We start from the raw sequence: 13,402 nt of genomic DNA, 5'->3' as shown, positions 1-13,402 counted from the left end.
ATAGAGTGCAAATGCAACATGTACTGCTGCAAGCTTTTAGCGCACTGATGGTTGGTTGGTTTCGTTTATGCGGTTTAACATTCCAAAGTGACTTAGGCTATGACAAACACCACAGTGGAGGGCTTAGGATAATTTCTACCACCTGGGGTTCTTTTACATGCACTAGATACGCACAGTGCACGAGCCTCTAGCGCATCGCCTCCATCAAAATGCGACTGCAGTGACCAGGATCGAATCCGCGTTTTTCGAGCCAGCAACCACGTCGTAACCACTAGACCACCACAGTGAACAGTTACTGCAGCTGATACATCATGAAATGCTCCATGTCTATCCTGACGTAATAAGTGGTAATTAATACTGCAAATGCTTCACATCTGAGCTGAAATAGTAATGACATTAAAAGGCTGGTAAGGTGATTTCAAATATAATAAGAGTATTGCTGACAGCACGGATGTGTGGGGACAGTCATAAACTAGCTGTTATATCAACTTTTAAATACTTAAGGCGTCATGCGAGCAATACGTCATGTCAAATGCCTGCAAAACGTGAGTTGTTTGATAAGCAGTATTATGAGATTGAACTTTCACAGGCACTCATGCTAAAGTACTCAACTGTTGCCAAGCAGTCTTTTCAGCAGCAGCAAGATGGCAACCTTAACCTTGATTTTGACTTTGAATTTCCGAAGCTCTTCCAAGGGAACTTTGTATGCACCCAGGACACGAGCCCTCAAGCAGAACTTCTGATCTGGAAGGTAACGTAATGAACATCAGGCGAAAAGTCAATGACATTCACTGTACCACAGTTTAACCAATACAGACATTAGGATGAGTTTCACAATACCAATCGTGCAGTAAAGGATGGACATAGGATAACCAAACAAGTTGTTTTTTTTTTTTCAACAAAAGCCAGCTAACTGTAGGATGGAGTACCACAGAGTTGAGAATAACAATATTCTACATATGCAGTCAGGATAAATACTTTATGAGTGATATTGACAGTAACAATAAGTACTACTTGAGTTCTTCATTGCTTCAGATAGTTACCTAAATAGGAAACAAAAGCGCACTACGAAAAGTCACTACGGGTAAGCATCAAGCATGCACTGCATATTGAACATATTTTTCTATACTGTGTGCTTTCAATGCACTATGTATTTTTCTACTTTGTTTGTAGTTCATCACCTTGTGCAGCTAGACGAGAGAGCAGGTTGCAGAGGGCCACCAGAAATGCTGGCTCAGACAGGCCCATGTCACGGTGCCTCAGAAGCACCGGTAGCAGCACCTGAGTTGCACTTTGCTCAACCAGGAGGCGAGTCCGACCTGCATATACACATCGCCAGAAATATGCAGGAATGACACTATACATATTATCCCTTTGAGACACGTGAACATCTGTACATGCAACTTACTTTTGCCATTTCTGTGCACTGGTGGCAAAAAGAGACAATGAACACTGAGAAAATGGTAAACATTCTTGTTAACTAAAGTTCTTATATATTACTTCTGGGTGAAATATTTTGTTACACACCATCACTTTGGTGAACGCAATAACGTGTTGAACGAGACGCTTGACAGGAGGCATATCCGCAGGAATTTCTTAATATTTTTACAATATTTTTTGGGAATGATTGCTGTTAGCAGATAAGTACTGGATGTAGTTTGAGTGAGTAACTGAATTTGTTTTATGAAGAAATATGGCATGAATAGCTGTAAAGTAAATACATAATTAATTACATTGAAATTGCAACAAGTTGCTATCAAATGCCCCAGTGTAGTTTATTCAAACATTTCCACTCACTTTAAATTGAGTCTAGAAATTTGGCATCAAATTGTACAAATTTCATGGATTTATGGACAGTCAGTCATAATGCAAGTCGCAGACCTGTCATTACAAGCACCAATAAGCAACACGCCACCCAGTAGGCATTGAGTGCATTTAGCACTCAAAGGCATCCTGCCACACGTATTTCCTAAATATTTATCGTCTGCCTTGCCCTCCACTACAGGGGCGTAGCCAGAAATTTTTTTCGGGGGGGGTTCAACCATACATTATGTATGTTCGTGCGTGCATTTGTATGTGTGCGTGTATATACGCGCAAGCAAAATTGAAAAATTTCGGGGGGGGTTTGAACCCCCCCAACCCCCCCCTTGGCTACGCCCCTGCTCCACTACTATGATTCTTTTCTTTTTGCAGTCCCTGATGCATTCTCTCAAAGCTGTGCTGCCATAACCCAGCAGAGCCTGCCATGCTCTGTTTGCCACTGCACTACGCATTTCAGCTGTTAACCTCTCCAGATTAGGTGGTGTGACATTTCGTTGGGCTGCCAAATATCCACAGCCGTAGGATCAACATGACATTATTGTTTTCCACCAGATGTAAACCACAGCCAGAAAAACTGCTCAGTTGTGATGTGTGTCTAGAGCAATCTGTATAATGGCCACCATGTTTCTAAGTGTGCAGGAATATGTGTGATAGACGGGGCAGTGATTTCAGAAAGTTGAAAGAAAGAATCCTCTGAACAAAACTGTAGGCTTCCCGCTGCGAGTGCAGACACAGCACAAACACAACATTGCTCATAATGGTGACCCTCTTCCCTCTTTTATTGACCTGCATTCCTAAAAATGTAACACCATGGGTCAACAGGGCAAGTTTGATAAGTTGGTTAACGTTTTTGAAAACAACAATGTAAACAGGGGATGTAAATTGGACTGTACGATGCCTGTGTTATACAATTCTATTGCCATCGGTTCATTCCGAATGCAACATTTTCCAGGTGTAACATTTTTGTAGGGTAAGGCGGGACAAAATGAGACGCGGGTCAAAACGCGACATTTTGACTTTGCCGCCCTCTATAACTAATACAAAAAGTACCTTTTCCTTGTTTCTCTATTTCAGCGATAGGTGCCGGTAGTTTTCGACATTTTATGTGTAAAAGTTGATGATTGCTTACAGCGTTCGCGCGGGAAAAAATTGTGCGGCTGACGTCAGTGTGTTCGTGACCCGCCAAAAAGGGGCGAAATTCTGCTCAGCCAAATTTCCGGATCCGTGCATGAAGCTACTCAGCCATCAGTACAACAACGTAAATATTTATGTTGTTACTTTATACTACAAGCTACATGCCACGAAAAGTTTAGCTCATTTGGTGCCGTGGGCCAAAGGGGAACTTTTTTTTAATTCGGGCATGTGATAGGGGCAAAACGCGACAAAAAGGCATTGAATTGCCTTAGAGAGTGTCTTATAAAGTGAACCATTTATTTACTCTCATTATATATGACATTTTTTTGTTAAGGATGGTGCGGACGTACAAGAGAATATCATCTAGAGTTTCCTGGGGGGGAAACGACATGAAAAAAAAAAGCACTGAATGCTTTTCAGGAGTTTCGGAGCAGCACAGCGCTGGGTTTTGTGTAGATTCAATGTGTGGCGTGCAAAGATGGGGCGCATGAAGACTGTGTGGAGGCCCACGGAGTGAATATGATGTGCTTCTACTGCAAGAACTGAAAGGATAATATTTTTTCATGCTCTCTCGTGTTGCCTGATGCAGCATCTCGTTTTGCCACGCAGGTTGGGGCAAAATGAGACATGTGGTCCATTTTTTGTTTCTTTTTAAAATAATATTTTGAATAGGAGTGTGCGAATATTCGAAATTTCGAATATTTTTCGAATAGTGTTTGCTATTCGATTCGATTCGCACTGGAATTTTACTATTCGAACTATTCGAACTTCCCAAAAACAAATACAGTCAACGTCCGATTGAAAGTGACCCATTCAAATTTTCAACTTATGCTTCACCTCCATTACACTCTCGTATTGCGGCAAAGCTGCCTTTCAAGCTCCGTTACGGTCCGAACTTTGCCAAGAGCAGTGGCGTAAATCCCGGGGGGGTCAGGGGGGTCCTGACCCCCCCTGTGTTTAGACTGGGGGGACCCCCTATGCAATGGTCCCCCCCTGAGATTTTGCATTCGAACATCTTCCATCTTGACTTGCTTGAAGTTTTCTCACGTGCCATTCAAAATCGCCTCAGAGTTCCAGCTCTCAGATACAACGAAAGAAATAAGCACAATTCAACACTTACGATAATATTTTTACGAGATCTTGTGAGCGATGTTCAAAGTCTGCAACCACATCCATAGCGGCAATCACGAAAGCCGCTGCCATGCAGCGGCCGTTTATCTAGGTGGTGACGTATCATTGCGCCTTCTCACTCGCTGAGAGCAACGAGATTCGTGAAGACATTTCTTCAGCACCGAGTCTGGGGCAAGAGAAATTGAGTAGAGATATTCGGCCTTTGCTTGCAAATATCACCACAAATGAGTCACTTTTCACACCCAACTGAAAACTGCACGCATTTTTCAGTACCCCTGTTCATTCCAGCTGAACTTCATACTTCCCGTTAGTGTTCGTGTTTCCCTAACTGGCTGTGCGTATGTGCGTATGTCCCTAACTAGCTGTGCTACCCAAGCAGGTAGAGAATGATCAAGAATATCGACCTCACTGTCGGCTTCAATAAGGCGGAGCCCCTGGCTGCGCGCGCGTTTTTGACGAACTTCTGGGCCCGATCCACTCCGATCGTTCAACTACAGTGTTCTAGAAGTGTTCGCAGCGTCACCTTAGGGTCACTTAGAGTCAGAGGTATACCATATTGCAGTAAACTCTACGTCACCTGAAACTTTCCGGCGGGTTTGAAGGGCGCGGCTAGCTTGCGTTGCTGTTTTGCGCGCAAGAAAAGTCCTGAATTACGGTGCGCAACACACGAAACTTCTTTTCATGCAAATTTCTGTGAGTTGTGAAAATAAAGTGCTGTCGTGTGAACCGATTTACAGAGGGTGGGCGATATTTTAAGCGGCTATGATGAATATGAATGCTCCTGCGTGTGGGGCGTTCAAGATTTTTTTTTTTTTTTTTTGTACTGCTGGTCGATACGATTTTCAGTGCCTTTCGCCACTGTAGCGATCCTAGCGACTTCACTCCCGCCTTTCGAGCCCAACTATGCCGGATATAAACAATGCCTCATTTTTTATTTATTTGCTTTCGCATGAGCTGGTCTCTGCGACTAACCTACTTAATGCTGTTTTTTTTTTTTTCGCGAATCAATAATCGGCGGAATCACTTGGCTTTGTATTAAATGTATCCGCACGGTAATCTTAATTTTTTTTATTTGCAGACATAGATCATACAAGGTTACCAAAACTGGTTGGACTCGTAGGCGATATATATTGGTACGTGTGGGTCAATGAAAAAAAAAAACCTATACATAGGTATATGAGTACATAACAAGTAACATACATTACGTTGCGTACGTTTTTATTACACCGCAGAATTGCACCACCAAAATAACACTCGACGCGTCACGTGCTGACAAACTAATTTTATTTTACACGAAACCCTGCCTATGTATGCGCAAATGCTGGCCATATCACAATATGGATTAACAATGCATGCATGGTCACTCGTGATAAAACAATAAACTGCCAATGACAACCGTCGATCTAACTGGAGCATCTCAAAGGAGCCCAATGCCCGTGGGCCTCCCCGCCTTCCTAATTACTCAATCATCCCCCTAAATCTCTTTATTTTTTGTAGATCGATCTCTATCCAGCCCGTTTCATCTGGCAGTAGTTCGTGTGCTTAGGACTTCGATAGCGAAACAAAGCAGCCAGAATTCTTTATCATTTTTTAGAAGTACCCTGACCGCTTTACCAAAGCACCAGTAAGGTTTTGCTGTCATCGCCCTCGTATTTTCTTGCTTTTATTGTTATCGCACTTCACTTTGCGCGTCAGTCTTTGCTTTCGTTGGGTGCAGCTGGTTTTTTTGTTGTCAAACGCTGCACCAGAAATTTCTCTGCACGTACGCTGCATGCTCTATGTGCACGACCGCCGGAGACTGTAAAAGCGCCTCCCTCCCGTCCAGCTGCAGCGGCGGGACGTCTTTGAGACAGTTGCAGTGTACGTATAGAACACAGCTGCCGCTCCTTCAGAAAACACGCATACATAAGTGCAGCAAAGCTGCTCGCGTGGTGCCGACAAAGGTCCTTCAAGCGAATGAATGGCGAGAACATGCGCTGCAGGGCATGCACGAATGGAAACAGTAGCTTTTGGGTCAGCTTTAAAAAAGAATAAAATGCTCAACCCCCCCTTCTCCCTCCGTTGTTTTTTTTTTTGTGGATCTCTTGTTGTGGTCATTGTTGTAGCCCTCTCCCCGCCTCCAACCCCGCGTTTGTTGATCCCCCCCCCCCCCCCCCCCCCCCCGGGAACTTACAGCGTAACCAGGCCTAACCCCGACCAAGGAGACGCGCTTCACACCCCGCAGAGAAGTTTTCAGGAGAAACTGGCGGCAAGCCCCTGGCGGTCGCCCAAGCAATCGACGCGGAGAGGGCCGTGGAGGCGCGGCGCAGAGATACGGCAGTGAGCGCACTGCCCAATTCTAGTACACTGTAGTTCAAACGAAGACGCCTGTCCTCCGGTTTCACTTTGTGCGGAATAGCAGGGAGGCAAAACTTTCTTTAGTAGGTTGGACGACTACAGAGAATCAACACGTCCGCTTGGTTTGAACGCATCAAGAAGACTGCTTTTTGTACACCATTACAGTTTCCTCTCGTAGAGAGGGAAAATGAAAAGGAAAATAGCAATACAGAAACACAAGCACAGTCAAAAGATTTTCTCTGCACCCCGCACGTGCAACAAATTGAAGAACAGAGGGAGGAAAACGCGCTTCCCTGTCGCTCCCTGTGGCTTTCAGTGTCTTTCACGGGGTGGGCGCGTGGGTCGTAAAACGACGAATGTCAAGGACATTCTCCGCTCTTCCCGTACTCATCGTCGCCTTCAACCTCCTTGGTTGCAACCCCGAAAATGCGTCCCCCGGGTTGCCCCTCTTCCTCCTTTTCGCGCGGGGTTTTCCAATTAAAGCTGCTTCGAAGTGGGGGCTGCTTCCCAATATTCGACAAATACGACATCACTTGGTCAGTCGTTCGGCAGTTTCAGCCTGCACGCGTCCACGGAAGTGCTGCCAGCACTGCACAGTAACCGGCCGCGCAACCTTCTTGGCGTAATGTGCTTGTGACTTTCAAATGGACTGGGAAGATGCCGCCAAGCGGCAGAAGTTCGCTGGGCTCGTTCTTTTCTGCCGAACTCCAAGCGACCTTATTCGGGAGAGAATGTCACCAAAACACTGATGATGTCACCAAAAACACTGAAGAGGTGAGGCCTTTTATGTAATTGATCATTGATTATATTTTGTTTTTCGGGTACCCTTAGTGCAACATACAAGGATTTTTATTCTGATTAAAAAGGGGGAAGTGACAGTTACTTGAAGGCCGCCTGAAAGCCGAAAATGGCTTGCAGTCATTAGACAGGTGGATAACTACCACGTTACGTTAAACAACTAACAGAAATCTGCTAGATAACTTTTAAATCAATGGTTTCGTGAGCTACGTTGCAACTAGCTTCAATGGAGCTATTATTAGGACTACCCTCATTCATACAATTCGCTAAAAAGCAAGGAATGTTTGGTGGTTTCATCCACCGGTTCCAGGATCACGCAACCGAAGGAATTAATGCCATTTAGAAGAGTGATTTAGACGCTTCGGCCAACTCTCATTACCTTAGAATAATAACAGAGAGACGAACTAGTGAGCCGCAAGCGGAGTTTGTGGTGTCTTGACTTCTCTCTTGTTTCCGTGCTTGCACGCCCAGTCATTTTAGCATGAATCGTCATCGCCTTGTAGTATAGAAGCGCACGCACAGCAGTGACATGTTATCAAGGCATTGAGTCCCAGTGACGAGCTACCCGAAACGGGACCTTACCCGAAAACTCTTCTACGCACCATCTACATGGCTTTCCTAGCGCGGTTCTTGAATCACGCGAAGAAACCTCGAAACTTTGTAATGTTCAACCTCCCAGCTTTCCTGCAATATGTCAGCAGGCGAGTTTCCCCACGCACGATATCCAGGCTGGTGGCTAACTTTCGCACAGTCTGTTTATTCATGAACAGAAGTGTTTACAATCAACGAACACGTAGCCGTGCGATTAATGTTCGAAACGCTGCTGTAATATCTGAGTTACACGTGTTTGATGATACAAAAAAGGCCTCGCTCGTTTCTCTCTTTCCTTCGTTATTCAGCTCCTCTCCTCCTCAACACCTTCTCGACTGCTATGGAAAGAGAGGTCGCGCAGCTACATCTAGCCGCGCGTCCTCTCACTCCATAGGGAAAGGGCGCGGCGCCGAGTCCACACGCCACGAGCTGATGCGTTCAAACGCGTACGGGGGGTTTTGGGCTTCAGAAACTATGCACCCTCGCAATGTGAAGGCTCAGTGTTGCGTATTTGCGAAGAAAAAATATTAAAAAGCGCATACTTCAATCTCCCGTATATTAATGACACAAAACATCGCATGATGGCATGATGCCCTCTTCGTGTTATTCGGACATCAAGCAGGAAGTGATGTAACACAGAACGAACCGTCCAAGGGCGTCGCCCCCTGGCTCCTTCAATCAACGCTCCGCGGTGAGAAAGCAAAAAAAAAGGCTTTATGTGTATACCGGGCTCTAATTTTTGTTATGCAAACATAAGCTGCGCAACGACTTCTTGATATCTGTAAAATATTTTGTGTATGCACCTGATTAAAGGGACATGAAAGTACTTCGGTCACCTCTAACTTTCTTTGTCATATGCTCTTTCGGAGGAGAACGAGGCGAGGGGGAATCGTGTGGGGTCGAGTGTGGAACACTCTTTTTTTCTGCCTTCTTGGCGTCACGTAGCACGTGATCTATATACGAGCAGGCAGCTGACCAATAATCCTAACACTCCTAAGTTTCCTGAAGTTTCAATCCCACGCCGCCGTAACGAAGTGGTAGAGCAACGGACGCGTTATTCGAAGGTAGCAGGTTCGGTCTCCTGCCGGCGGCAAGGTTATCTTTTCGTCCACTTTACTTTCTTCACATTTATATTCTAATTACTACAAATAACACCCCCTATACTTTCCTTGGAATTGCTGTGTGTTAGTTCACCTAACATGGAGTGTCAAGTGTTCCTTTGGAGCGTTTTGATGTGCTCAGAATGAACATTATTTGCACGTTGAAGATTGTTTGAGCTAGCTGGAGTACACGCATGCCCATTTGGGCACCAACGGGGAATGGGACCTGTTCTCAACTGGGAAAGCATTTCCAACTGGGAATGCATTCCCAATTGGTACCAGTCGCCAACTGGGAATGCATTCCCAACTGGTCCCCAGTCGTCAACTGGGAATGAATTCCCAACTGGTCCCAGTTACCAACTGGAAATGTGTTCCTTAAACCAGTTGAAGTGGAACCAGTTGAAACCAGTTGGATTCCCAGTTACACATTTTCACCTGGGATGTTTCGCCATACTAGTGAAGATGTCGCGAGGTGCTGTCAACTCAGATGAGCATTCACGCTTGCTTCAAAATCAAATTAAGATAACTGAAAGCTAACGTCCGCCAGTCATAAACGGCCAGAAGTACCCTTGCACGCTTACAGACAATCAAACAATACAAACAACTCGATGTTTCAATTTTGGTGTCCCAGTGTTCCTTTAACGTTTGTTTCATATCCAGTGTGTAGATTCATCGAATACTCATCGGCTGTTTGGAACTGTGTTGTAGAAACTAGTTCAGAACGTTGTATGAGACTCATTCGTCGCGCAGTGCAGATCTTAAAGAGCATTGCAATAACGCGATATATGAATATTTGCGTTTTCTTTTTGTTTTATTGTAAAGTTTTCACTTTTGTGTAAAATGAATGCACATTTCTAATAATCAAGATGGCTGCCATGCAAAGTCCGGGACCCCCCCTGTTGTTTTGCTGGATTTACGCCACTGGCCAAGAGAGTCAACGTCTGATTGAAAGTGATCCCTAGGTTTTCATTATGCTTCACCTCATCACACTCCGGTATTGCGGCAAAGCTGCCTTTCAAGCTCCGTTACGGTCGAACTTTGCCAAGAGACAGTCAACGTCCGATTGAAAGTGGTCCCTAAAGTTTCAATATGCTTCACCTCATCACACCCCGGTATTGCGGCAACGCTGCCTTTCAAGCTCCGTTACGGTTGAACTTTGCCAAGAGACAATGCCCGAGTGGAAGTGGTCCCTAGATTTTCAATATGCTTCACCTCATCACACCCCGGTACTGCGGCAAAGCTGCCTTTCAAAATCTGCTACGGTCGCAAATGTATTAACTCAAGAAAACGCTGGTCCAAAACGGAGATGAAAGATCTGACAGGGGTGGGGGCTCAATTAATGCTGTTTTGGACCTGAAATTTGGGCATGAAGTCCGAAAAATTGGAAGCCGAAACTTTTTAGCATCCAAAATTTCGGATGTTCTTACATATCGACGTCTACGAGGCAGATTTGGAACTTCGGACTTCAAGGGAGCAGACCCTTGTCCGCCACATCAGTTGGGCATCAGAGGAGGAGAGGCTGAGGAAATGGCATCTTTGCCTATCACGTCTAAAGTGTTGTCGGCAACACTCTGGTTGCACCAAATCATGCACATAATTAGGATTCAGCCTCTACATTGCCTCATTCTTGATAAGACAACTACGAAACACCACCCCGCCAGTGCTTCATCAATCTAATGAAAAGAAACACTTTCATGTTGCTATCTCACAAGAATATGCTTAGGAATCCTCTCGAACGTTTTTTTCTGCAATTTCGCTTCGAAGTATTCGAGAAACATTCTAGAAATATTCGAGAAATATTCGAAAAATATTCGATTCGATTCGCACTCACACTTCAATATTCGAATTTGCTTCGCACCCAAAATTTTGCTATTCGCACAGCTCTAATTTTGAACCGTCACAGCATGGCCATATTTATGTAGCACATACCTTGTACCCAAAAGAAAGTTCTTGTGTTGACATTTTATGGTAACGAGTGAAATAAAACAAGATATTCACTACTTTCAAATTTTTGTCGCGTTTTGCCCCGCCTTACCCTATATATATTGTATAGTACATACTGTATACCTGAAATTTGTTATGCGTATTGGTAAATTTATATTCTTCCCTAGTCAAGGGTAACTTTGTTCAGTTATTTGACTTAATGTAAGGGTTGCATGTACAACTGGCCCAAACAAAACAAACATTGCCAAGTGACCAGTACAAAATTTTCTACAGATGCTTTCGCATATAAATTTGCAAATTGTGACTTCTGACTTCTAAGTGTTATAAATATATTGATTTATACATTAATTACATATGTGGTGTAGAAAAATGTTTAATGAGTGCAAAAGTGCTTATAAAACCTTTCTTTCTAAGTTTATAGGCTCGAAAAAGTATTGTAATTATCACACCACATAAAAAAGCCTGGAACACTTCCAGAATACTTAAGCAGCAAAAAATGAGCTGAATGGTGTGAAACCTAAGCCAATGACTTAAATAATGTCGCTATTTCTCTCTGTTTTCGTGAGCAAGTGAGTCATCGCTGTTTGAAACAAGCATGCCCTGCAGCAAAACAAGTTTTGCCAATGAGCAACTATATATAAGCTAGCTCTCACATCACATCTCAGCAACAGCAAATTTATAAGAATCATGCCACACAGACAATCACGACCAGCCCCAAAAGTGCGCTTACCTTTCTGTTCACTCACTATTTCTTTTAAGGCCATGACCACATCTCGAACTACGGAAGAATTTTTAGGTTGCTGAAAATAGAGGAATAAACCTAAGACAGGAACTAAGGTACGCAAAAACATGTCTAGTCACTAATCTACAACTGCACCACGTTAAACAATCAAGGAAACCAGCCCACAAGATGTTTTTATTACCTTTTTGTTCCCTATGTACACAGTTCTCTGAGGCAGTGATAGCGACCTTTCCATCCTAGTATTATGTTGTCTATGGAATCTCGTACCTCTACACACCCGACACTGGGACTTCAATACGATGGCTATAAGTGCACTGTCAAGCTACCTCATACGCAGTGCACTTATATTGATATCCAAAGAAGTTGACCAGTAGTCACTGCCACACCAAATATTCTAAGGACTACCATTAATATCTCAATTTTCCTCTTTAATTGTGTGCTTTGAACCTAATCGCACATGTCTTCGAGCTCTGGTTATGGCAGATTTCTGTTTATAATTATCATAAGCAATTTAAGAAGAAAGAAACACAGATTTCAGGCAATTTTTATGTCACAAGCAATTCGTGGCCTGTAGTAACAGGGCTGTAAACAGAGCTTCAGTAGGTTTCCTTGTAGCGCAAAAGAAAAGTGAGGACAAATGAGGCACACATGGATGCACAGCAGCGAGCTGTGTGTCCATGTGTTGCCTAAATTTGTCCCGTCTTTTATCTGCACTACAAGGAAACCCACTGAAGATGTATTACCAGCAAGCACACATTGCATCCCTCGTGTAAACAGAGTTCCCAATGACACACTTAAATGATGTGCTACGGTTTCCAGAATACAGAATCACATGATGGCTAAGACATATGTTCATGCATAAGTAAGCTTAACACAAGGGTGTACAAACAGTTTTTGAGCAAATTGTATTGTCTCCCTTGTTATCTCTTAAATGTACTAAATTTCATTCAAATCAATACAGCACTTGTTTAATTGGAGAATTTATGTGTTTTACATGCACCATTTGAATAAGAGTTGGTCCCATAGTAATGTTTCGTTAGTTCCATGCAGTTCATAATTTTAAAGAGCAGACACTGAGATACAGATGGGAGACATAGAAAGAATGCACACCTTTTTCTTCTTAATGTGCCCACATTTTCAGCACCTTAGCATTCGAACCATGAATCCTTCCTAAATTTCTGAGGGGCCTTTTTCTTCTTTTTTTTCCTTTTTTTTTGCTTTATAAGTTCCATGCAGATCAGCTGACTGTATGGTCGGCGTCAAAAGTTTAGAGACCACTAGGTTGGACAACAAGTTTTAATTTCCTAGCAATTTATGACTGTATTTTGTCTAACTGCTCAGTACATTTTAGTGCATTTTTGAACAGGCTAGAATTTTAATTTAAGGCTACTGCCGAAACAGTGGGAATATTCAGGTTTTTCTTGTGTCTATAAACTTTTGACGCTGAGTGCGCATCTGTCTTAGGCTGAAGATTGTATCTGCGATAGTTCCCAACTACGTGCTTAGGCTGTGGAAATATTTAGCTAGCTTTGTGGCTTCTATAGTACTACGACAGCTCTTGTGTGCAGCCGCACCAATGCACGCTTAATATTGCGCCAAGAACATACTTCCAATAGTGCAAGGAGCATCGGGATGCACTCATCAATCTGCGCTGGCGTCAGCTGCTTCCTTTTCTCTGCAGACAGAAACAGCACAAATACATCACACCTTTGCACACATATCAAGAGTGAGTTTATCCAAGCTGTTCAAGAAAAACGACCATATTAAAATTTAAAAGAAAAAGGAAATGAGGAAGAGAGCACTA

At 43.5% G+C, this 13,402-nt stretch overlaps 1 protein-coding gene across 6 annotated transcripts in view; it reads right to left on the bottom strand.

Annotated features, from left to right (window-relative positions):
* LOC119387067 (cytosolic carboxypeptidase 1) overlaps positions 1–13,402 on the bottom strand; it is a 55,262-nt gene that overhangs the window by 35,888 nt on the left and 5,972 nt on the right. For all 6 annotated transcript variants that reach the window (XM_049413359.1, XM_049413360.1, XM_037654369.2 and 3 more), the window contains 4 exons: positions 13,206–13,273; positions 11,587–11,656; positions 1,182–1,319; positions 613–744 (listed from right to left, as the gene is read on the bottom strand). In XM_049413359.1, coding sequence (XP_049269316.1) covers positions 613–744; positions 1,182–1,319; positions 11,587–11,656; positions 13,206–13,273 — 408 coding nt within the window. The remainder of the gene's footprint in view (positions 1–612; positions 745–1,181; positions 1,320–11,586; positions 11,657–13,205; positions 13,274–13,402) is intronic.

The sequence above is a fragment of the Rhipicephalus sanguineus genome, chromosome 3 (assembly GCF_013339695.2).
Source record: "Rhipicephalus sanguineus isolate Rsan-2018 chromosome 3, BIME_Rsan_1.4, whole genome shotgun sequence".
NCBI lineage: Eukaryota > Metazoa > Arthropoda > Arachnida > Ixodida > Ixodidae > Rhipicephalus > Rhipicephalus sanguineus.
The sequence above is the reverse complement of the archived record's forward strand: the minus strand, read 5'-3'. Positions and strand labels throughout refer to the sequence as shown.